The 20,751-nt window shown below is 55.5% G+C and overlaps 7 protein-coding genes across 7 annotated transcripts; 3 read left to right on the forward strand and 4 right to left on the reverse strand.

Annotated features, from left to right (window-relative positions):
- Positions 1 to 161: 161 nt before the first annotated feature.
- On the forward strand, positions 162 to 1,148 carry RPS7A (40S ribosomal protein eS7; the record flags this gene model as incomplete). Its single annotated transcript, XM_071065479.1, has 3 exons — positions 162 to 323; positions 639 to 721; positions 782 to 1,148. The coding sequence occupies 3 exons, from the start codon at positions 162 to 164 to the stop codon at positions 1,146 to 1,148; spliced, it is 612 nt and encodes a 203-aa protein (XP_070921580.1).
- An 868-nt stretch (positions 1,149 to 2,016) lies between these two features.
- Positions 2,017 to 2,859, reverse strand: MFIFM68171_10061 (uncharacterized protein; the record flags this gene model as incomplete). The annotated part of the gene is made up of 2 exons (XM_071065480.1): positions 2,017 to 2,406; positions 2,482 to 2,859. The coding sequence occupies 2 exons, from the start codon at positions 2,857 to 2,859 to the stop codon at positions 2,017 to 2,019; spliced, it is 768 nt and encodes a 255-aa protein (XP_070921581.1).
- Positions 2,860 to 7,108: 4,249 nt separating this feature from the next.
- Positions 7,109 to 10,847, forward strand: MFIFM68171_10062 (uncharacterized protein; the record flags this gene model as incomplete). The annotated part of the gene is made up of 4 exons (XM_071065481.1): positions 7,109 to 7,468; positions 7,602 to 7,911; positions 7,972 to 8,476; positions 8,561 to 10,847. 4 exons carry the CDS (start codon positions 7,109 to 7,111, stop codon positions 10,845 to 10,847), a joined length of 3,462 nt encoding a protein of 1,153 aa, XP_070921582.1.
- Positions 10,848 to 11,496: 649 nt separating this feature from the next.
- Positions 11,497 to 12,026, reverse strand: MFIFM68171_10063 (uncharacterized protein; the record flags this gene model as incomplete). Its single annotated transcript, XM_071065482.1, has 2 exons — positions 11,497 to 11,630; positions 11,828 to 12,026. 2 exons carry the CDS (start codon positions 12,024 to 12,026, stop codon positions 11,497 to 11,499), a joined length of 333 nt encoding a protein of 110 aa, XP_070921583.1.
- Positions 12,027 to 12,643: 617 nt separating this feature from the next.
- Positions 12,644 to 14,596, reverse strand: MFIFM68171_10064 (uncharacterized protein; the record flags this gene model as incomplete). Its single annotated transcript, XM_071065483.1, has 1 exon — positions 12,644 to 14,596. One exon carries the CDS (start codon positions 14,594 to 14,596, stop codon positions 12,644 to 12,646), a length of 1,953 nt encoding a protein of 650 aa, XP_070921584.1.
- Positions 14,597 to 15,662: 1,066 nt separating this feature from the next.
- Positions 15,663 to 16,826, forward strand: TWF1 (Twinfilin-1; the record flags this gene model as incomplete). Its single annotated transcript, XM_071065484.1, has 3 exons — positions 15,663 to 15,681; positions 15,767 to 16,359; positions 16,434 to 16,826. The coding sequence occupies 3 exons, from the start codon at positions 15,663 to 15,665 to the stop codon at positions 16,824 to 16,826; spliced, it is 1,005 nt and encodes a 334-aa protein (XP_070921585.1).
- Positions 16,827 to 18,221: 1,395 nt separating this feature from the next.
- On the reverse strand, positions 18,222 to 20,348 carry MFIFM68171_10066 (uncharacterized protein; the record flags this gene model as incomplete). The annotated part of the gene is made up of 2 exons (XM_071065485.1): positions 18,222 to 20,128; positions 20,186 to 20,348. 2 exons carry the CDS (start codon positions 20,346 to 20,348, stop codon positions 18,222 to 18,224), a joined length of 2,070 nt encoding a protein of 689 aa, XP_070921586.1.
- Between the last annotated feature and the right edge of the window lie 403 nt (positions 20,349 to 20,751).

The raw sequence follows: 20,751 nt of genomic DNA on the forward strand, positions 1-20,751 counted from the left end.
CACACCGCCTGCCCATTTCAATCTTGGGCCCACCAAAAAATTTCAGAGGGTTTGCAAGCCCTAGCTATCTCCAGTCTCCCTCAATCGGGAACCTCTGGCTTTTCCCGACGAACGCGATTCGAAGGCTCCCTCCAACCCGATCATCGTCGACAACCGCCATCATGAGTGCCCCTCAGCTCAACAAGATTGCGGCGAACAGCCCGTCCCGCCAGAACCCTTCTGAGCTGGAGACCAGCATCGCTGGCGCTCTGTACGATCTCGAGACCAACACTGCCGACCTCAAGGTCGCCCTTCGGCCTCTGCAGTTCGTCTCGGCCCGTGAGGTGAGAATTCGCTGATTGAAGCACCATTCCGCAGCCACACCGGCGTAACCTCGAACCAACGCCTGAAATCCTGTTCCACCGACACTGCAAGCGTGGTTGTGTCATCGCCGCGCGTCGGGCGTCGTCGCATTTTTCTGGGGGATTGATCGCACATTGGAGGGCGGGTAGGCGGGCGGTGGCCTTCGGCAGCAGCCCGCCTCGCTCGACAGCCATAACGTCAAAACATCCATGAAAGCACGCGGAATAGGACGGGAAGCGGTCCAAGGATTGCAGCGTCATCCTGGAGCTCGCATGCTGACTTGGGATCTGAAACAGATCGAAGTTGGCCACGGCAAGAAGGCAATTGTCATCTTTGTCCCCGTCCCTTCCCTGCAGGGCTTCCACCGGGTTCAGCAGCGGTGAGTGTTTGCCCGAAAACTCTCGTTCACATTGCCCGACGTCTTGCTAATACTCGACAGCCTGACCCGTGAGCTGGAGAAGAAGTTCTCAGATCGCCATGTCCTGATCCTAGCGTCCCGCCGCATCCTTCCTCGCCCCAAGCGGTCGAGCCGCTCCCGCAACACCCTTAAGCAGAAGCGCCCTCGCTCGCGTACCCTCACCGCTGTGCACGATGCTATCCTGACCGACCTCGTCTACCCGGTCGAGATCGTCGGCAAGCGTCTGCGCACCAAGGAGGACGGCTCCAAGACGCTCAAGGTCATCCTTGATGAGAAGGAGCGGGGCGGTGTTGACTATAGGCTCGACACCTATTCGGAGGTCTACAGGCGCCTCACTGGCCGTGGCGTCATTTTCGAGTTTCCCCAGACTGGCGCGTCCGATTATTAGGCTGAGTCGCAGAGCTTTCTTGTGATGGAGCATCGAGGGCCAGGTTGGGATTTGATATTCGGGTTCAGGTCTGATGCTACGCATGCATGGGAATCCAAAAAGGGACGGCGTCTAGCTAGCTTGTTTTTAATGCAAGCTTGATCTTTCACCAACACCTCACCTGACACAATAAAGCCACGTTCTCTGCCGCGTCGTCTCTCTCATGTGCATCGTGCGGGCTGCGCTAGGTGCATCAGCCGCAGGCCATTCGTGATGAATTGTTGTTTCGCCAAACTGAATCCTCGAGATCGTTCCGGGGTGATTTTGCTGAATAGAGCGGTTCTATGATGCTTACGCATCCCACTAAAGGTTCAGCGGGGTAGTATGGAGCGCGGAAGTTCCCCCGGTGTCGGAGAATGCGCGATTGGATTTAACTGCAAGGCCGTCGTTCCATTCTGCAGACGTAAGGTGGCTATGGTCTCTGCTCAGGGCATTGATGGGCATGAGCAGTTTGCGCACGATTATAACTTTCGGGCTGTCTTACCTTAGATGTCATTGCCCACTTCGCTATGGGAATGGAAGCGATATTCAAGGTTTCTTATTTACGTTGAGTGGGTTTGCTCATTCACTGAAACATCACCATTCACCCAACTAAACAGCTGAAAATTACCCTAGATACCTAAACATCTTCCAGATATCGTCCTTCATGTATTTGAAGTGTAAGGTCGACAAGTTGACAAGACGGCCGAACTCACAACAGGGTTAATTGCCCAAAAAGTGGCATTGAAAGCGGTCAGTTCCGTGGCTCGTCCACAAGCTTGAAACTGTTCTCGTTCAAAATTATAAGAGTAGCTAGTTCACTGTTCAAGAACGGTCGGGCCGACCCGTTTCAGAGGTGAATCCCGGGGCTTGAATGCTTCTCCCGTACCCATTCCAGTACTCTCTCCCAAACCTCTGCACCGTGGTGCGGCTTCTCCATGGCTCTTTCAAAGCAGTCCAAGGCCATCGAGTCTCCTGCCTCGACGCCAAACCACCTCGTGGCGTCTCTTATCCTCAATTTGGCACACCGGGCATCCTTTTCAGGGTGCCCTTGGAACGTTAGGATTGCGTTGTTGTCACTCAAAAAGGACTGGTTTCCAGCAAGCAGCTCAGAAAAGCCGTTCGGCAGAGAGCCGACCGCTCGGCGGTGATGCTGCTGGAGTAGAAGGGCGCCATTCCCACTCTGCCGCGCAAAGAAACGACGACCAGCTTGGGTCAGCTTGGCTTCCGTGACACCTAGCTGCGACTGGAATCAGCCAGACCCGAAGAACCGTTGGGGAGAGCCTCTTCAGCCTTCTTCTGTCGGCTTCCTTACCTCGGGAGCATCCATGTCGATCACCTCAGCGCCAAACAGCAGAGAGATTGTTTGGTGTCCCCAACATATGCCACAAAGCTTCTTCCCAGGATGGTTCACTACCACGTCGAGGATGAACTTGTGAACTCTCAAGATCCACTGATGCTTTTTGCGTGGGTCGGTATTGCTGCCTCCGATGACGATCAGGTCAAAGGCGTCTGGGTCCGGGAAGTGGTCCGGCTGCTCGGCGGGGTAGAAGAAAGACAGCAAGGCATCGTGGGAAACGGCGCCAATGGAGCGGATGTATGAATCCCGGATCTCGGTGATGAAGGGCGAGCGGTAGGAGTTGAGAAGGATGGCAATCCTAAGCGGTCGGTCGCGCTTCGAAATCGAATTCATGTTGAATGAACCGATGGGACCAGGTTGGGCCTCGTTGAAAGCCCACGGAGTGTGGGGAAAAGTTGACCTTTAAAATCCAGGGCCTGTAACCTGTTGAGGAATTAGGGGTCCATTGTTTGGGTGTCAGCTGATCGTTGCTCGGAACAAGGGTCCAATCCGTGACTAATTTTCCCCGAGACATACATGCATGACATTATGGTCAACAAGAACGACATTCTCGTGAATAACGAATTAAACGAAAATTAGCCTTTAATAGTCTATGAAACAGACAAGCCAAGTCACGGTGGGCTCAAGAATCAGAAAATTGCCAAAGTGTTGGCGGTCCAACCGGGTGGTGTGGTTCCAGTTTTGCCTCTACTTTAGCACTATGTGTGGGGCACACGGGTTCCCCTGGGTCCTTGATTGGTTTCCTTGTGAGCTTTTCTCTGCAAAACTTCAAAGAACCGTAAGCTTTGATGCAGTTGAAATCATGGACCCTCTGATTAGGTACACACATTGCCCGCAGGCGCATTTTGCGTTATCACCTTTACAAACTCACAACATGCTTAGGCTCCATTCACAGCCTCCAAGTTCTCATCCACCGTCAGAATAAATAGGCTAAAACTCACTTGGTGTCTAGACAGTAATGTCATTGTATGATAGATGGGTTTAGAGTCTTGCTTTAGAAATTTGGGCTATTAGCATTCAAACGCAGCTCTCATATAGCTTCACTGGCTATTAGCCGCCTCACGCTCGATAAACCATGCTCGGGGGACTACCTTATGGTTTACCTTGGATGAGCTTCGCTACGGAGTGTTATCAACTAGTGCCTCCCTAACCTTGATCTTGTTATTCCAAAGTTTCTTTATCCGGAACTGGCAATATCTTCATCATTTCGTGACGGCGGGGGTGGCGTTGACTTGTATGAATAATGACTAGTGTAATGACTCTCGTGTGTTAATGTAATGCCTCATGTTGATAAAGCTCTCGCTCGGGGATGTGGCACCGTGATAGAGACCACCCCACCACTCGCTGAGTGGTGTTATATTATTATCGAATACAAACCAGTAGCTCTAGAATCATACATTGAAGTTGAACAGATGAGTACCCCCAACTGCCGAATGACCCTCGAGCCACCTGACACGCCTGCACAGCTGGGAGACCCCTGCATTCCATAGAGGCAGTTCCTATACGTACCTAATATCTCACTGCTCAGAGGATGTGTTGATGGGCCCTTGGGAAGTGCATCGCCTTGTCAGATAAAATGGAGCGTTCTGTGACACGATGCGTTACTCTTACAACACAAAACCTTAGAACGCCCCGATAGCCGACGCAGTATCCAAGAGAACGGTAGAGGGAGGGGCAGTGATAGCTCCCCTTACCCCATGGGATACAGTGGATGGCGAAATGTTCTGAAACATGAATCGCAGTGGGGCTAGCGGATCCGAATGTGGCAATGGGCTTGCCCGATTCAAGCGAGTATCAGGGATGTCCAGGGACAAGACAATAGGCACACAGAGAATGACTCGGGGCCTGATCAAGTAACCAGCAGTTCAAGTAGTGGTAATCTCTTTATTACGGTATTATTTTCACATTTGCGCCGCGAAGACAAAATGGTTGGATCTTGCCCCAATGTCTCTAGAGAGCGGCCGCTGCAGGGCAGCTTCGTGTATTTCGGATCTCTTATCTCTGTCTGGCCTATCGTAAGAGGACGGCCGAGGAACACTGTGTACCATACCTAAGCTCTGAACGCACTGCTTGTCTAACCCTAAACACTGGCGCTAAAGTAGGAGCCAGAAGCGAATGGCGGAAACTTCAGCTTCGCGATAGCCACGTTGGGTTGCCCATTGGGATGTTTACAAGCCGCTCGTTGTTAAAGACCACCCTGTCGGCGATGCGGGGCCTGTAGGTAGCTGCGAGACAGGAGAGGGTTGGATAGCTAGCGTGTGCTTGTTCAGGTCAAAGGGATCGTGAGGCGTGCGACGTTGCACCGAGGGGGCGTTTGAACCTGAGTGAGGCGAATCCAAAGTGGACTCAGACAGTTCATCTCAACAGCTTGGTCCATAGATAGGCCGGTTGGGTGGATGATGGCCTAATGATACTGCTTGATGGGTCTGAGAGAACGCGGAATGCGGAGTTGTGAGGACTGTACAGACTACCTAATCTCTGATAGGGGCCAAAAAGCAACGCTCGGAAAACTTGGAGGGTAACTCGCCACTAAGGTAGGCATGTGTGGTTGCGGCCAATGGAATAAAGGTACCGGACAAGTCCCCGCCGCGCCGAGACCTTCTTCCGAGAGCCCTAGGAACCGCGGAACCACAAACGGCAGGCGGCCCTCCGGAGCTGAGTGCCTGTCGGGTGATCTATCAGGAGATCTGCAGAATGCCTTTATTATTTTTGTGTGGACAATATCACAATCGGGGAGGGGAGTTGGTGGTGCAAGCCGGCCGGGTGTCCTGGGGTGGGGTCAGAGAGCAAACGGGTCTGTGGGGGGGATCTCTTGTCATTGTCTGGAAGGCATCGGACCGGTTCATGTGAGCAGCCGGCTCGAGTCAGCAAGGTATCTCTGGCGGTTTGTTGTTTATAACTAGTAGAACGTGGCATGGCCCTATCGGTTCCGCCGCCCCATCCACCTTGAGCGGTCGGTATGGCGGCCAGTAAGTTGTGCGGAAGAATTCTGTCGTCCGGCTCGCCGACCGCTGTTTCGAGCGTTCCTTGTATGATACCCCACTGAGTGGAAACCAAAAAAGCGGGGTGTTTCCATTCCGGCCGCATACCCCACCTGGCACACACCTGCAAACCACAGGGAGTCGTCGATGGCGAAATTCCATGTTTCAAGAACCAAGTCGGACCCCGGAGCGGAGAGCATCGGAGTTCCCTTCGCCGCAGCCGCGGACGGGCCGGCTTCTAGTAAGGCAAAAAGGATCCAGCTTCATATTCCATACAGGTAATCGGCACGATAGGTTGGCCGGTTGGGCAACGAATGGTCACGCAGCCTCCGGAGCGGTCTGACCAGGTCCCAAGTCGATCATCGAGGTTCTCGACGGCGGATCCAGGCTGCAAATGTGGGGAGTTGTCAGGTGGGTCGGCGAGCCTCGCCTTCGTTCTGCTCCAGTGGGACCCCTGCTTTGTGTGCTGCAGCCTGCGTTGTCGAAAACTTGAGCACAGGCATTTGCTCAGCATCTGCATCGCCGCCACGGATAAGCATCCATTCCTACCCGGTGACAGCGAACGCTCCTCCTTGCCTGTCGACTTCTCCGCTGCCGGCATTCTCTGCGCCGCGCTTAAGGAGGGCCCCCCGGTCCGCGGGGCTCTCAGAGCTGCGCGACCAAGGAAATCCAGGAGGAAAAGCTTGCGAGAAAGCAGCTTCGAGTCTGCGACGCCTTTGCCGCGCATCATGGCAGGGAGGGACGTTGCAGTTCCCCTTCGGATTGTGGTGCCTGCGGCCGCATTTGTCGGTGAGTGGCTCGAAAGGGTTGTTCTCGCGCTTTGCGGGATTCGATCGATTAAGCGGGTCTTGGCTTGGCTACACGAGATGCAGCTGCACCCGCATTTCAAATGTGATCTCGAGGCCGGCATCCTTCAGCTCGGGGCAAGGCTGTCTTCGGGCTTACTGCACAGACCGGCGTACAGTATATACTCAACGCTGACCCGCGGGTGGGCCTTGCTGTTCTCTCGATTTTCCTTTTGGGAGGCAGGATTACCGTCCACCCGAACGCCATGCCAATAAGGATTCGTCCCTGACACTAACAGCGTCTACTAGAGTTGTCTGTTCTTTGTACTTGTGAGTGCCCGCTTTAAATCAGTCCCTGCATAAACATCCCATTTCTGTTGCCAGCCGCCCCTCCTGTCGGCCAGGAACCGGAGCAGTCGATCGTTTCTAGAACCCATCTTTCCGCCACCGCTCAGACCGAGCTGGGCCTGTCAGGGACCAAACGAGCCCGCCCGGCACATGCCACCTCGTCCCTTAGTCACTGTTCTTTGTTGCGCTAAACAATTTTTCTTTTCTCTTCTCTTGAGGACTGACTGTGCATGCCGCCTTCCCATCTGACAGATATATTATATTGCTAGTCGCTCTGTGGTCCCCCGACCCCTTTCTCCTCCCTGCGCTCTACCGACAACCTTCCGCCGCTCCTCCTTCTCCTCCTCCTCCTCCTCGTCGTCGCCCAGCTGCTTCGCTACGACACTGGAAGTTGGGCAACCTTTGTCTAAAACCCTTGGGGAACCCGCGCCGAGTTTTTGGCACCGAGAGTAGCTTCTGCCGACCGCCATGTACGGCTATTCGTCGTCCTCCGAATCGGACGGCGACTACAACTACCGAAAACACAAAGGCGCCGCACCCGTCACCACAAACGCGAACGATGCCAACAAGAAAAAGAAGAAGCGCAAGCTGCCGCCGCAGCAGAGCATCAACCGAATCTGGAAGCGGTTCAGCAATAAGAGGTTCAACAAGGCACTAGCCGTGCTACCCTTCGACCCTGTCCTCCCGCCGACCATCTCTGATCGATCCAACGAGTTGCTGAGTGCCGGTTATGAGCGCGCTGCCGAAGAATGCAGGCGTAAGGTTCGGAAGATTATCCAAGAGTGCCGGAGGGTCAACACGCGGTACCGAGATCCTGGCTGGGATATTGTAAGTTGCCCCGGTTGGCCCGCGCTTGCATGCACTTCCCGCTCCGCCATCTTATACTGGGAGTCACGGTTTGCGTACATCATGGGATCCCGGTATGTCGATGTTGCTCTTTGCTAACGTTGGAATTGAATAGGACTGGGATCTCAAGATGGAAAAGGGACACTGCCTTAATAGCCTTGGCCGCACAAAGTTTGACTTAAGCATGTCAACTATGCTGAATCCTAGTTCGATTGTGCCAAAGGCGGTCAAGCGCGTCCACGAGATCTATGAGAAGCCGACCTTTATGGAGAACATCAGTGGTTCCGACGTTAAGCAAGGCAGTCTCGGAGATTGTTGGCTGATGGCTAGCTTTTCCGGGCTAGCGAACGTAAAGGACGGCATCAAGCGCATCTGCGTCGAGTATGACACAAGGATTGGCATCTATGGCTTTGTGTTCTACAGAGGTAAGTTACTCTAGTCAGCCGCAGCTTGACCGGAGACGTTTGGATTAACACGGGTTGCAGATGGCGAGTGGATCTACTCCATCATCGACGATAAGCTTTACCTCAAGTCACCATGTTGGGACTCCCCCAGCATGCAACGTGATCTCTTACAGCAAATCGACCGTGAAGATGTCGAGCGCGTGTACCGCAAGACGTACCAAACGGGCTCCAAGGCGCTTTTCTTTGCCCAGTGCAAGGACCAAAACGAGACATGGGTCCCTCTCATCGAAAAGGCTTACGCCAAAGCCCATGGCGACTATGCGTCTTTGGCAGGAGGCTGGATCGGGGAAGGCCTGGAGGATCTTTCCGGCGGCGTCACCACAGAGCTCCTGGCCTCAGACATCCTTGACCTGGATGGGTTCTGGGAAAATGAACTCAGCAGGGTCAACGAAGAGTTCCTTTTCGGTTGCAGCACGGGTCTGTTGGATGGCGGCTACGGAGAGCGCGATGGTATCTCGGAAGGTCATGCATATGTCGTGATGGAGGCGCGAACTTTGAAGAACGGCACCCGCCTTGTGAAGCTGAGGTAAGTTAAGCAGAGCTGGGGAGCCTTGAGGGGGTTTTTATGTGTGTTTGTGTATGTGTAACGTGGCTAACCTTGAGCTTGCAGGAACCCTTGGGGCAAGACGAAGAAGGGGATTTGGGAGGGCGCCTGGTCTGACGGGTCGAAAGAGTGGACGACAGAAGTTCAGGAGGAACTGGGCCACCAGTTCGGCAGCGACAGCGTCTTCTGGATCTCGTACGATGACCTCCTACGCAAATACCAGCACTTTGACCGCACGCGTCTGTTCCGCGACCCGGATTGGCGTTGTTGTCAGAGGTGGATTGGTGTCGATGTGCCGTGGAAACCCCAGTACCACGAAAAGTTCCACATCAAACTTACGCGCGAGTCTCCCATGGTACTTGTGCTCAGCCAGCTGGACAATCGGTACTTCAAGGGTCTTCATGGCCAATATTCCTTCCGCCTGCAGTTTCGGCTACACGAACAAGATCGCCCCGATCCCGAAGACTACATCGTACGTAGCCACGGCAACTATCTCATGGACCGTTCCGTATCTATCGAGCTGCCCTCTATGCTTCCTGGCAACTACAGCGTCTTCATCAGTGTCGTGGGCGAGCGTGATACCGACGTCCCTAGCATCGAGGACGTTGTCAAGCGCGAGTGCAAGAAGCGCATCGAGAACGAAAAGCTCGCCCAAGTCGGATACGCTTACGATCTGGCGCACAGCAAGGCCGCAGCCCATCTTGAGGCCGTCAAGAAGTTGCGCAAGAAGGCTGACCAGAAGAAGGCCAGTGACGCTCGCGTAAAGGAGCGCCATCGTCTCTGGGAGAAGCGGCATCTCAATCGCCAGATAACCAAAAAGCAAGGCCGCAAGAACAACCAGAAGCTGGAGGCTAAGCAAGCAGCTCGCGAGGAGAAGAGGCGTAAAGCTGAGGAGCTGAAGCCCAAAGACAAGGCCGTGCAGACCGAGGAGTGTGTCCAGCCGGAGGCAAACAAGGAGACGAAGCCCGACACCGACGCCAAGGACGTCAAGGCATCTGAGGAAGCACCCAAGACTGAAGACAAGAAGGCCGTCGATGAGAAGACGGAAAGCGATCAAGCCAAAGCAGAGTCCGTGCCAAAGAAGGGAGAGGACGGCTCTTCCAAGAATGCCGAGGAGAAGAATTCCGAGGGCGAAGAGACGCCCGAAGCCACGCCAATTGCCACCCCTGCCGAAACGCCAACAGTTGAGAAGACTGAGCAGCTCAACCCTGACAAGTCAGAAGACAAATCGGAAGACAAGTCAGAAGACAAGTCAGAGGACAAGTCGGAAGACAAATCGGAAGTCAAGTCGGAAGACAAGTCGGAGAAATCTGAGGGCAAGACTGAAGACAAGACTGAGGGCAAGGCTGAAGACAAGACTGAAGACAAGACTGAAGACAAGACTGAAGACAAGACTGAAGACAAGACTGAAGACAAGACTGAAGACAGGACTGAAGACAAGACGGAAGATAAGACGGAAGATAAGACGGAAGATAAGACCGAAGATAAGACCGAAGATAAGACCGAAGACAAGACCGAAGACAAGCAAGGCAGTGGCTCAGGCACCCCTTCCTCTGGTGGCTCCGACTCCTCGGGTAGTCCAAATTTCACCCCCAAGAGCGACGCGCCCTCGACACCGAGCACAGACGGAAAAGACAAGGAGAAGGTGCCCGTGCCACCCGTCGATGCCTCCAAGGTATCTGGATCACCTCCGCCTCCCCCGCCCCCGCCGCCTTCCAGCGGCAATGCTGCGACCTCCGGGTCCAGATCGCCTCCTGCGCAGAACAAGTCCTCGAAACGAGCACCGAACATGTATGTCACATCGGACGGCGAGTCTAGTGCCTCGCCGATTGAGGACTGGGAAGCGCTCTACAGCAGCGATGACATGTCTCGGAAGCCACGCATGGCCGCCCCTCCTCCGCCCGGCACTACCGTAGTGAGCAAGTACCGCGACGAGACCGAGGACGAGAACGAGCCCGACCCATGGAACGCCATCTGCGTCGTAGGCTTGCGAGTCTACTCCAAGGACGAAGATCTAGAGCTGCGGGTCGTCATGGAGGGCGGCGAGCTGGAAGAGGACGGCATGGGCGAGAAGGGTGGGGTCGATCTGGACAATGCCCAGGCCAACGCCGGCGGCGCCAGGGGCCGTGTCGAGAAGAAGGAAGAGGAGGATGCATACGAGGGTGACAGCGAGATCGAGAAGAAGACTCAGCGAGCCAAGAAGAAGGACGATGACAAGAGCGATGCCGAGCGAGAGAGAGAGAGAGAGAAGGAGAAGGAGAAGGACGACGGTCTTGCTCCATATCCCGTCATTGTCCAGAAAGGCAAGGGTGACGAGGAGTACGAGACGGCTGTCGAGTCCCAGATGGAGTAAACGATTTTGGGCATGTTCAGCGACTTTCTTTCGTTCTTTCTCTGCGTCTTTTTTCTTCTTCCTTTTTTTTTTTTTTTTTTTTTTTCTTATTCTGAAGATCTCATGACGATCATTGGGGTATGAGTTGGCCATGTAATCAGGGATGGATACCCGGGCAAATGATGCGTTTGTTGTGTTTTGCTATACATTATAGAAGGAGCGGGGCATGGCGGGGCTTGGATTAGGGAGCGAGACCCATGAGCTAGAGTTGTTTTGTGATGCATTTCTTGCTCTCCGCTTATTTCGGGGTTCTGAGATACGACAGACATTCCGCTCTACTTCAGAGTTTTTGTATATACGATCACTGCCAGGTTTCTGACAGAATAAAGCTCTCCTGTACACGAATCATGATACAGTAAACGCCCAAAGTGGCTGATATTATCGCGTTGCTGTCAAGTGTAAAATGATGTGAATTGCAAATGGTATCATGGCATTAAAATCCCGCCTCCCGCAACATCGAGCCCTGACCGAACTGAGGAAAGATCAAACCCGTGACACGCATGTTAGGTATTTCTGACCGTGACCAACTCCTTCCCTATCGTTTTTTTTCATGTTCGGGCGCTCTTGCTCCCATAGAATTTTTTTTTTCTAGGTTTGGACTCGCCCGGCTTCAGTTCGTCTTCTTCTCCTGGGCGCCGCCATTCACAGCCGCCGGCTTCGATCCCTGCTGTTGTTGCTGTGGTTGGATGAACTTCACGTACGCATAGCCCGCAGCGCCAAGGATTCCCAGGATGACAATGTTGCCTGTTGGGATATAGCTGGTCAGCCACGGCCTCACTCGGTTTCTCATCCCTGGGTAAGGAGGGGAGGAAAAAAAAAAAAGGAAAAGGAAAAAAGATAACTTTCCAACCGAGGCAGCCCAATGGCCCACACCGGGGGAACACGGCATGGACTCTCTTTAGACTGGTTAGACGGGGTAATGGCGAACTATCAGCACTCACCAGCAATGAATCTCCCGACGCCACCGACGACATCAAACACGCCCTTGGTGAGGTCTCCGATGAAGGCAAAGAAGCCGGCGAAGAGGCCGATCAGGCCGGAAAGGAAGGAGTGGACGATGGTATAGGCTGTACCAAAGACGGACGAGAGCAGCTCGGCGACAGACTTGACCAGGTCGGTGATGGCTGAGGTGACGGCCATTGTGTCTCGTGTCTTTGTGGCTCTAGGTAGTGCTATGTTGAATACTCTTCTGTATTGGTGATGACTGCAAGCCCCTGTTTGTGTGCGCGCGTGTGGCTGGTGCTCTGGGTTGTGGATTGACTGACTGGATGAAGGCGGGAACGCATGGCTTCCAGGTTCTGGTAGCTTTATAGAGATGTGGGCGTTGGTGTTAAATCGGGCTTTGACGTGGATGGTGGCATGACGTCAATTCTCGGCAGCTTCCGCCTGTTCTTCTATTGATGGGGCACTGAGGGAGGGGGTAACGGTCACACAAAACCTCAAGGATGCACACGGTTGCGCCCAGTGCTTGGCCGAGAGGCTGCCCCGCATTGCGGAAGATTGGTCGAGAAGTGCTCGAGATCAAGGTTTGCGCCCGGAGGTGATGACGTCGTCGGGTTCACTGGCGACGGGCACTTTTTGTCTGCCCGTTTGTGTAACGAGTATATTCGAACGACAAGGCATCGCATGCCACGTGACGACACCTACGGGTTTGACATGACCGGGCCAGGTTGAGTGCTGCGCAAACATGGCATAGGGGTATCTATTACAATTCCTACTAAATGCCAACTTGACTACCAGACGGGGCTCGCTAACTCTCATATAGCGGCTGAATCTACCTCTTTCCCTTTGCCCTTGGGAGACACTGAAGATGTCGACGCCTCACCAGATTCCGAGACACGTGCATCATCTGCTGGCTCTTGTTGCTGCTCATGCTCGGAAGACGCGGATACGGCAACCGCGGCCAGGTTGGAAGATGAAGTAGTAACTTCTGCCGGCGTGGTCGGACTGGGAGGCTGCGTCCCCAGGGCTGGAAGTTGAGGTGCTTCTTGGTTGACATCTCCGGTCTCCTGGATAACGGGCAGAGTGCCTGGCGGCACAGTCACATGCGGAGATATCCCTCCACCGTTGCCACCTTGCACTTCAGCTGGGCTCTGCGCCGACTCGGGTAGCTGGCTTCTAGCTCCTCCCTCCTCATCGGCGCCCTTCTCTGCTGCGTCCTTTCTATCCCCTAGGCAGAGGCGGGTCCAGATGATGACGGCCGCAACTGCGCCAATCAATATTAGGAGGCCGAGACTTATGCCAACGCCAATGGCGACACTCTGCCAGTGGGAGAGGTCCGGGTTTGACGAGTCAAAGTTGGGATTCGAGCGGGGGTCATCGGTGAATGTCGGATCAACGCAACTCGTGATACTGCAGTCAGATGTGCACCTCCCGCTGGTGCAAAACAGGGCAGCAGATGGCACGGTGGCACCGTAGCTTTCAAAGGCGACGATTGTGGGTGAGGGTGAATCCGAGCTAGATGAGAACCTGGCAGGGGCGAGGGCGATCTCGTTGTTGGCGAGGTCGAAGACGAGGTAAGTGCGTCGCAGGAGTGAGCCGCCAAGGTTGTAATAGCTGGAATACGACCCAGAGCGCTTTTGGACGCCAAAGAAGCACACTTCGCTCTCGTTTATCCATTGCGAGAGATAACTCGTATCGATGGCGCTTACTGGTATCACGAGGTCCGACGTTTGCGCGCTCAGTAAGGGGCCGCCGCTGCCACCAAGCTGGAGGGCGAATTTGGCCGAGTTCGTCTGGCCGGCATCGCATGGGATTGTGGTATAGCCAAGCGTTTCGTTGTATGTTGCACCGGCCATGGAAGCCATCTCGTCGGCCAGCACTTCAGGAAAGAACGAGAAGAGCTCGCCTGGTCCGATCGTGACGTCCACGGGAAAGTCGTTGGACCTGATGGGCGGCATGGCATCCCCAGAGTCAGTAGTGCCATTGATGCTCTCGAGAGTAACGCCGAAACTAGTCCCATAAGAGTATGCAGTTTGTCCCGGAAGCCGGAGCAGTTCGCCTGTGAATCTCGACTGATCGACAGCTCCGAACAACAGGCCGCCCGATGTCCCCTCGGCGTTGTTCAACCACATGCTGTAGGCTGGAGTTGCGATCTTGCCAGACGAGACCATCCGGTCCATAAAAGTGGGATACGAGTCGTAGTAACTCGAGAGGTTGTGGCCGAGCCCGAGCACGCCGATCCATCGAGAACTCGAGGTGACTAGGCCCATGGGCAGGTCGTCCATCTCAATGTCGCCTACCACCAATCTGTCGGTCATGTTTTCGCCATAGATGAACAAGTCCTCCACGTTGGAAGGGCTGAAACTGCTATACCGCTGATTCGCCGGCAGATACGTCTCGGACTCGGTGTGGTTGTAGCTGCCCCAATGGCACTGAGACGATGGAATCTCATCGTCGTCGTAGTAGGAGTCGCTGTAGTAGTAGTCGGGAGAGCATTCTACTGTCCTGGCATCGGGCACCCACGTATCGCCGACTGAGGGCGAGACGAGTAACGAGAGGCGTTGGCCAGGAGTGCCAACCGTGGCATCCACAACCCAGGCATATCCAGCTCTCGATGTGAGTGCCGTCTGCTCCGACGATGCACGTACCGTGAGCTTAGGACCCGGGATGCCGGTGCGGTGGGAGAAGGGGAGGAGCACGTGGGCGGCGGCTGTTGTGGCGCCGAAGATGCAGATCGAGATGGCTGATAAGCGAGTGTGGAGCGCCATGTTGCCGCGCGGTAGGAGGCGGTGGAGGGAAAAAAAGATGGATGTTAATGATAGTGAGGGAGGAATGCCGATCTTACCTCGACATGATGGGTGGCAGATTGGTTTCCGGGGTTGAACGAGTGACAACGGGGCAAGGAGCAAAAGAACAAAACGAGAGACGCTGATGCTCCGGCCTGGGATACGAAAAGGAGAGGAGTCACTCGACGATATTTCAGACTTTGATGTCTCTGCGGCCTGCTTGGGCCTAGCCCGCATCCGTTGTCTGCCAAGAGGCAACCCCAGGACAAGGCTCGGTCGGTGATTGGCGCCCAAGCCAGCAGCCACTAGGCTAGCCCAGCGCATGTGTCATCCGAAATGAGCTCCAGGCAAGGCTTTGACCAAGACCCGGCAGCCAACTCCGCGAACAGAGGGCGCGGCAAGGACCAGAAATCCCCGAGAAACAATGGAATGGCTCAAGGACAGATGAGACAAAGCCAGAGTGAGCGGGGACGGGCGTGGAAGGATTGGGAGCAACAAGCAAGATCTTTCTTCGCCATTCCTCGTCGGCTGGAAGAGTATTTCGTATAGTAATGACCAATCTGGCAATTATGCCCGGAACTTGTGTACTGTTGGCAGTCGGCGGCGATGGTTCGCCTCGGTTGTCTGCAACCCAAAGGCCATCTCCGGCTCGCAGGTCGAGGTAGATGATGATGAACCCATGCGAAAGCGTGAGGAAAAAGTACGTGAACAAACCGCTGTGACTTGCGCCTAGCAGTACTAGGATGCGCCGGTTTCTTGTGCCGGATTGATCCAACGGCCTGTTCATGGCGCCGGGTGATTTTGTCGGATTTTTACATTGTGTAGAAACTCGGTCGGCTCCCTTTGGCGATTGCTAAGTAGGCCCGTGCACAATCCTCATGCCCCGCAATCTCCCCCTCCCCCCCCCCACCCACCTCCCGTCCCACACCAACCGGGAGTCTCACAGCCCAGTCCCGCCTCATGTGCGCTGTTCCCGTCTTGCCCGAGAATCCGGACAACGCGTCTTGCCCTTGCTGACCGCAAGCCAACTCCATTCGGCGAGCTCGCGATGCAGTCCGGTATCTCAGGTGAGCCTACTAGAATCCCATGGCAATCCCCCTTTGCGAGAGAAGGCCGCTCGCTGATGGCAGTTGCCCCTTTTGTCTGCTGCAGCTTCGCAGGAGCTGGTCTCCCAGTTCAACGACCTCCTCGGGTCTGACAGGCATTTTGGCCTGCTCGCCACCATCTCGGCCGAGCAGCTGCTGCCACTAAAGTTGCTGACACCTTCGTCTCCCGGAAACTCGTTCTCGTCCAATGTCAACGCCCTGCTCCAGCCGCACATCAAGCCCAATGAAGCCCTGTACATCATCTTGCGGCGGTACGCGTCCACACCGGCCCTGGTGGCTGTGACATACGTGCCGGATGCCGCCCCGGTGCGCCAGAAGATGCTGTTCGCTTCGACCCGATTGACCCTCGTGCGCGAGCTTGGGAGCGAGCATTTTCGCGACACGCTATTCGCAACCACCGCCGAGGAGCTCACCCCAGCCGGCTTCGAGAAGCACGACGCCCACACCGCCTTGGACGCACCCCTTACCGAGGAGGAGAGGAGCCTGGGCGACGTGAAGCGCGCCGAGCAGGAGGCCGGCATGGGTACAGGCGGTCGAGGGATCCAGCTGAGCAACAAGTTGACAACGCCCGTTGCCGAGCCAGCCACACAAGCCCTGCAGGAGCTGGCTGATGGCAATGGCAGGTCGTTGGTCATGCTGGTGAGCCTAAGGGGCCTCCATGGCCGTGCCAGTTGCCATCCGCAGTGCTGACATGCTGCTCTCTCCCATGACAGAAAATCAACCCTGACTCGGAATCCATCGAGCTCGTCCCCGACGATGCAACTCCCTCCTCAATACCCGAACTGGTGCAGACCATCTCGGCCACAGAGCCGCGCTTCACCTTCTACAGGTTTACTCACTCGTACGACGGCAGCGAGACCAGTCCCTTGCTGTTCTTCTACACGTGCCCCAGCAGCTTTAGCACCAAAGCCATCAAGTTCCGGATGATGTATCCGCTGATGAAAAAGGCCGTTTTGGTCATTGCCGAGAAGTACGGGTTACAACCTCAAAAAAGATTCGAGGTCGCGGAGCCGAGCGAGATTACGGAGGAGGTCGTTTTCGCCGAGCTGCACCCTAACGTCGAGGTGAAGAAAGGATTCAACCGGCCGAAGCGACCTGGTCGTTGAAGCTAGTACGGTTCCTTTTCCCGGCTACGGGCGCCAAGAGTTGCAGAGACGGGTTCAGTCTCGGGAAAAAAGGGTTGATGACAAGACAAAGCCGATCTCTTAGATGTCTGTTGACCAGGCATGGCCCAGTGTCGTTCCTGCTAGCCTTCTCTGTCAATCCACCCGTCGGAAGCCATGTTGCGAAAGGAAGACCTAAGATATAGCGAAATAGTCAACTTCCCGCATTGTTCCGGACAGAAGATGGGGAGGTGCGGCTCGATCCATGTCCAGCGTGTTGTCCATGGCAACGAAGCCCGCCGCGCCATCCTCAACTCCCTTGAACTCGCGCGTTCTTTCACCATTCAAGTGAGACAGGTGCTCTCGAGTCGCAGTCTCGAGGGCCTCAGTCTCGGGAGCCTCCGCGTCTCGGGAGCCGGAGCGCCTGTCTCGTATCAGGGTTAGGATTGTGTATTCGTTTGCATGATGTGGCGGAACCCTCGTTTCCGCCTATGGTAAGGTGAAGAGAAGCAATTACAGTTTTGCTCAGCGTTACTCGTGCCTGTTCCCCAAGTGTTACCCTGCCATTCTGATAGCTGCTCCTTCTCCGCTCACTTTAGTTATTTCTAACCTGGCCTTAAGGTGCAGTGGTTCTAGATACCCAAGGTGAACTAGTCGAGGGTCAGCCAAGCACGGTGCGGCTGGGGCGCGCCGATCCATCTCAGACCCGGTAATACCCGGCGCCACCAGACAGGCCCCGGGGTTTAGGCGTGTACTGTACAGTACAGTAGGCTAGCGCGCCTCCACAGCAGACCCGAAGCCCCTTCCTGCTGACAGACCTTGTCTCCGTTCCCACGCGCGATAGACGCGGGCCGAACGAAATCCTGCCGAGAGCCGTCCAAGCTCCCGAGTCTCGAGGATCGGCAACAGACTGCAACCTCGTGGCGCAGTGTGTTTTCTGCGACTCATGTGACTCAAAAAAAGGTGATTCGGCAGCTGCGTGCTACGGTGCGTTGACCTCAGGGGTTTCGCGGAAGCTAAACCATCTCCGCAACCACTCCAAGGTGAAACCGATTTCTCTGATTGGGATTCGGGGCGCCTCTCTCTCACCAGCCCGAAGTAAAACACACCAGCGTTTGGTACAATACAGTACAAGAGCAAGTCATCCTGTAAGGAGTGTCGACATACGAATACCTGAAACCCTGCCAAGGGCTTTGTTAGAAGAATGGCCACTCAGTTCACACGTAATAGGGTTACCTCCGTACACCTGCTCTGATTCTTGTTTCTTTTTAACCTGTGCTAGCAATCTTGCGTACCCGGCCAATCCATCCCAATCCATATCAGCCCGCTCTTAGCGTGGCCGAGCACAGGGCAGCTCCAAACAACAGCGGCGTGTGCCGCCTCCTTTTTCCAACCGGCTTATCCGTCTTTTTGCGGAACTTTTTCCTTCGAGTATATGCTCGCCCGCTGGTCGCCGGCGATATCGGGGATCACCGGGTCTGGGGGTTGCGTATCGCTCGGCGACGGTAGCACCTCTTCGTTCCCGACCACTGGCCTCTTGTCATCATCGCCGGTGGCGTTGTGCTCAATGCCCGAGTGTGAATCCGCCGGTGGCGTGACCCAGTTGGCCACGATATGGCCCCCACAAGAGCAAGCACCGGCCTGGCACTTGGCCAGCTGGAAGCGCTTCGGCGTCTGGCCGTTGGGATCATCGGTCGGGAACTCTTCGCAACATTTCCAATCCGGTTGAGGGACGCCGCGGCCGCCCTCGTAGACCATGCGCAGAAGGCTGCCGGCACTGAGGGCTTTGAACCGGGCCCACCTGTCGCAGTTGGGTGCGACGTCTTCGGTGCTGCTGCCCGGGGCTCCGTCGGTGTGGGCGTCGGCGTGCGTGAGCAGCTTCACGAAGAGGGCTATCTTCAGGAACAGCAGGCCAACCAAGGTGACAGCGAGGCCGATTAGGCCGTTAAGGCTGAACGTTCGCACGTTCGGGGTTGACACGACGAACTGGCCGGCGCCATCCTGTGGTCGCCCGTCAGTGCCCGTGAAGACGTTGGCTAGTCTCCTTCCGTTGCCGGTGACCTCTGACATGGCGCAGTCGACGAGAATGTTTCGCGTATTGATGAAACTCGCCACGATCAACCGCTCCATATCTTGCTGAATGCTGGCCGCGCCGGCATCGATAAGGCCATCATTGTTGAAGCCGTTAGGGCTGATCACGGCGGACTCGAGCGCTGATGGGCCGACGATGTTGGCGACCGATATGATCAACGGCATAACGGATGCCGATGCGATGACCTTGAGGAGCACGGAGGGCACCGGCACCGTGTCGTTGGGCGCGTTCGCGAGTTCCACAACGTTCTTGAACTCTTGGTCCCCGTAACTCCATCGGTCGTGTTGCCAGCATGACAGCGCGGGTCTGCCTCTCTTAACCCACACCGGGGTATCCACGACGAGCTCAGGTCCGATGTCCGGGTCCCGTTGTTCCGTTGTGTACCATGGATCGGAACCCTCCGAGATACTCGGCCGGTGGGCCGCAGCAACCACGACGGCGAACGAAACTCTGCCGTCCGAGTTGAGTTGGTCAGCCGGAGCCATTGGAAGCCAGAAATAGGCCCTCGGCGGCGTCAAGACTTGGCTTCCATTCAGCGAGACCGAGAATTGATTGGTTTCGTCCCCCCACAGCGTGTAGATGTCAAACTCCGGGTCTGAAGTATTTTGCCAGGCATATGTCGTCCTACACTCTCCCGTGACGTTGAGTGCAAGGCCTGATGCGCGTTCGATGCCGAAATCCGCCCCTGATAGGTGGTAATTATATTGCAGCCCAAACGTCAAGGGCGGAGGTTGCTCATCGCCGTCGTAATCGACGGGAATGACGGTGATTTTTACCTTAGATCGCGACTCGGCCTTGGCAATCTCAACGCTGCTCAGGGCCCTCAAGATGCCAAGGCTCCTATGCCCGTTGAAGATATTTTCGCCGAGCGTGTCGCCCACCGGTGGGAGCTGTGGGTAATACAGGATGCTGGCCCGGACTGGAGCGACGTTACCTATCTCCAAGAGCGTAGGCCCCACGATACCCATCACTATGCTAACCACAAAGACCGCAAGGGAGGTAAGGCAGAGCACGAGACCGGAGAGGGGTTCTCGCCACGCCCGTTTGTTCGCTGTGACCGAGCCCATACTTTCGTAAGTATAGCCCAAGAGTGCCTTGAATGCTGTCCAGGGATCGGGAGCATTGCGCAGCGTTACCAGGGCCACAGACTGGCGCCGTGTGGGCTTGTGCGGTGCCGCGTACAGAGCAATCGAGGCAATGAGTCCCCAGGCCCCTGAGCCCGTGTTAGCCGCATGCACGGAGGAAGAATGATACGGAAAGAGGCACGGACACGGAAAGATCAGAGTGAAAACGACAGCTATGGCCGCGTTGAGGAACTGGCTGCTGCTCGTAGAGAGCGCGACGGCCCACACATCACCGTCCTCTCCCGGCATATCGAACGGCGTCATGGTGAGGTACGCCGTCTCCGGGGGCGGAGCGTATACGGTCGACATGTTGGCTACCTCCCAACTATTTTGTCGTCTTCTTGCTGGAAGCCCACGGTCTCTCCTGGTACGCGCCTGCGTGATAGGGGAGTTTTGTTATGAATTGATTACCTCCGTGTGCCTTTTTCCCCAGCTGCTGCGTCCCTATTGAGGAAAGGTAGAGTTGGTTTTGTAAGCAAGTAGAAATGGTACGTAAGTAGGCAAGACCCAGGAGGGCGTTTCTCATTCCAACCCCAAGGAGGCTACTATTAAACCAGCCCGGCCATGATTAAGTGGTAAATGTCCCCGCTCATATATGCGTCAACGACCAGGGCCCGGTTAGTAGGCATGTCTCTTTCGCCGATGCCTAGTCAGCGAGACAGAGCCTGATCGCTAATAACCACGACACACCCGGAAGACCATAACAACTACC

The sequence above is a fragment of the Madurella fahalii genome (assembly GCF_045866475.1).
Source record: "Madurella fahalii IFM 68171 DNA, scaffold_6, whole genome shotgun sequence".
Classification (NCBI taxonomy): Eukaryota; Fungi; Ascomycota; class Sordariomycetes; order Sordariales; genus Madurella; species Madurella fahalii.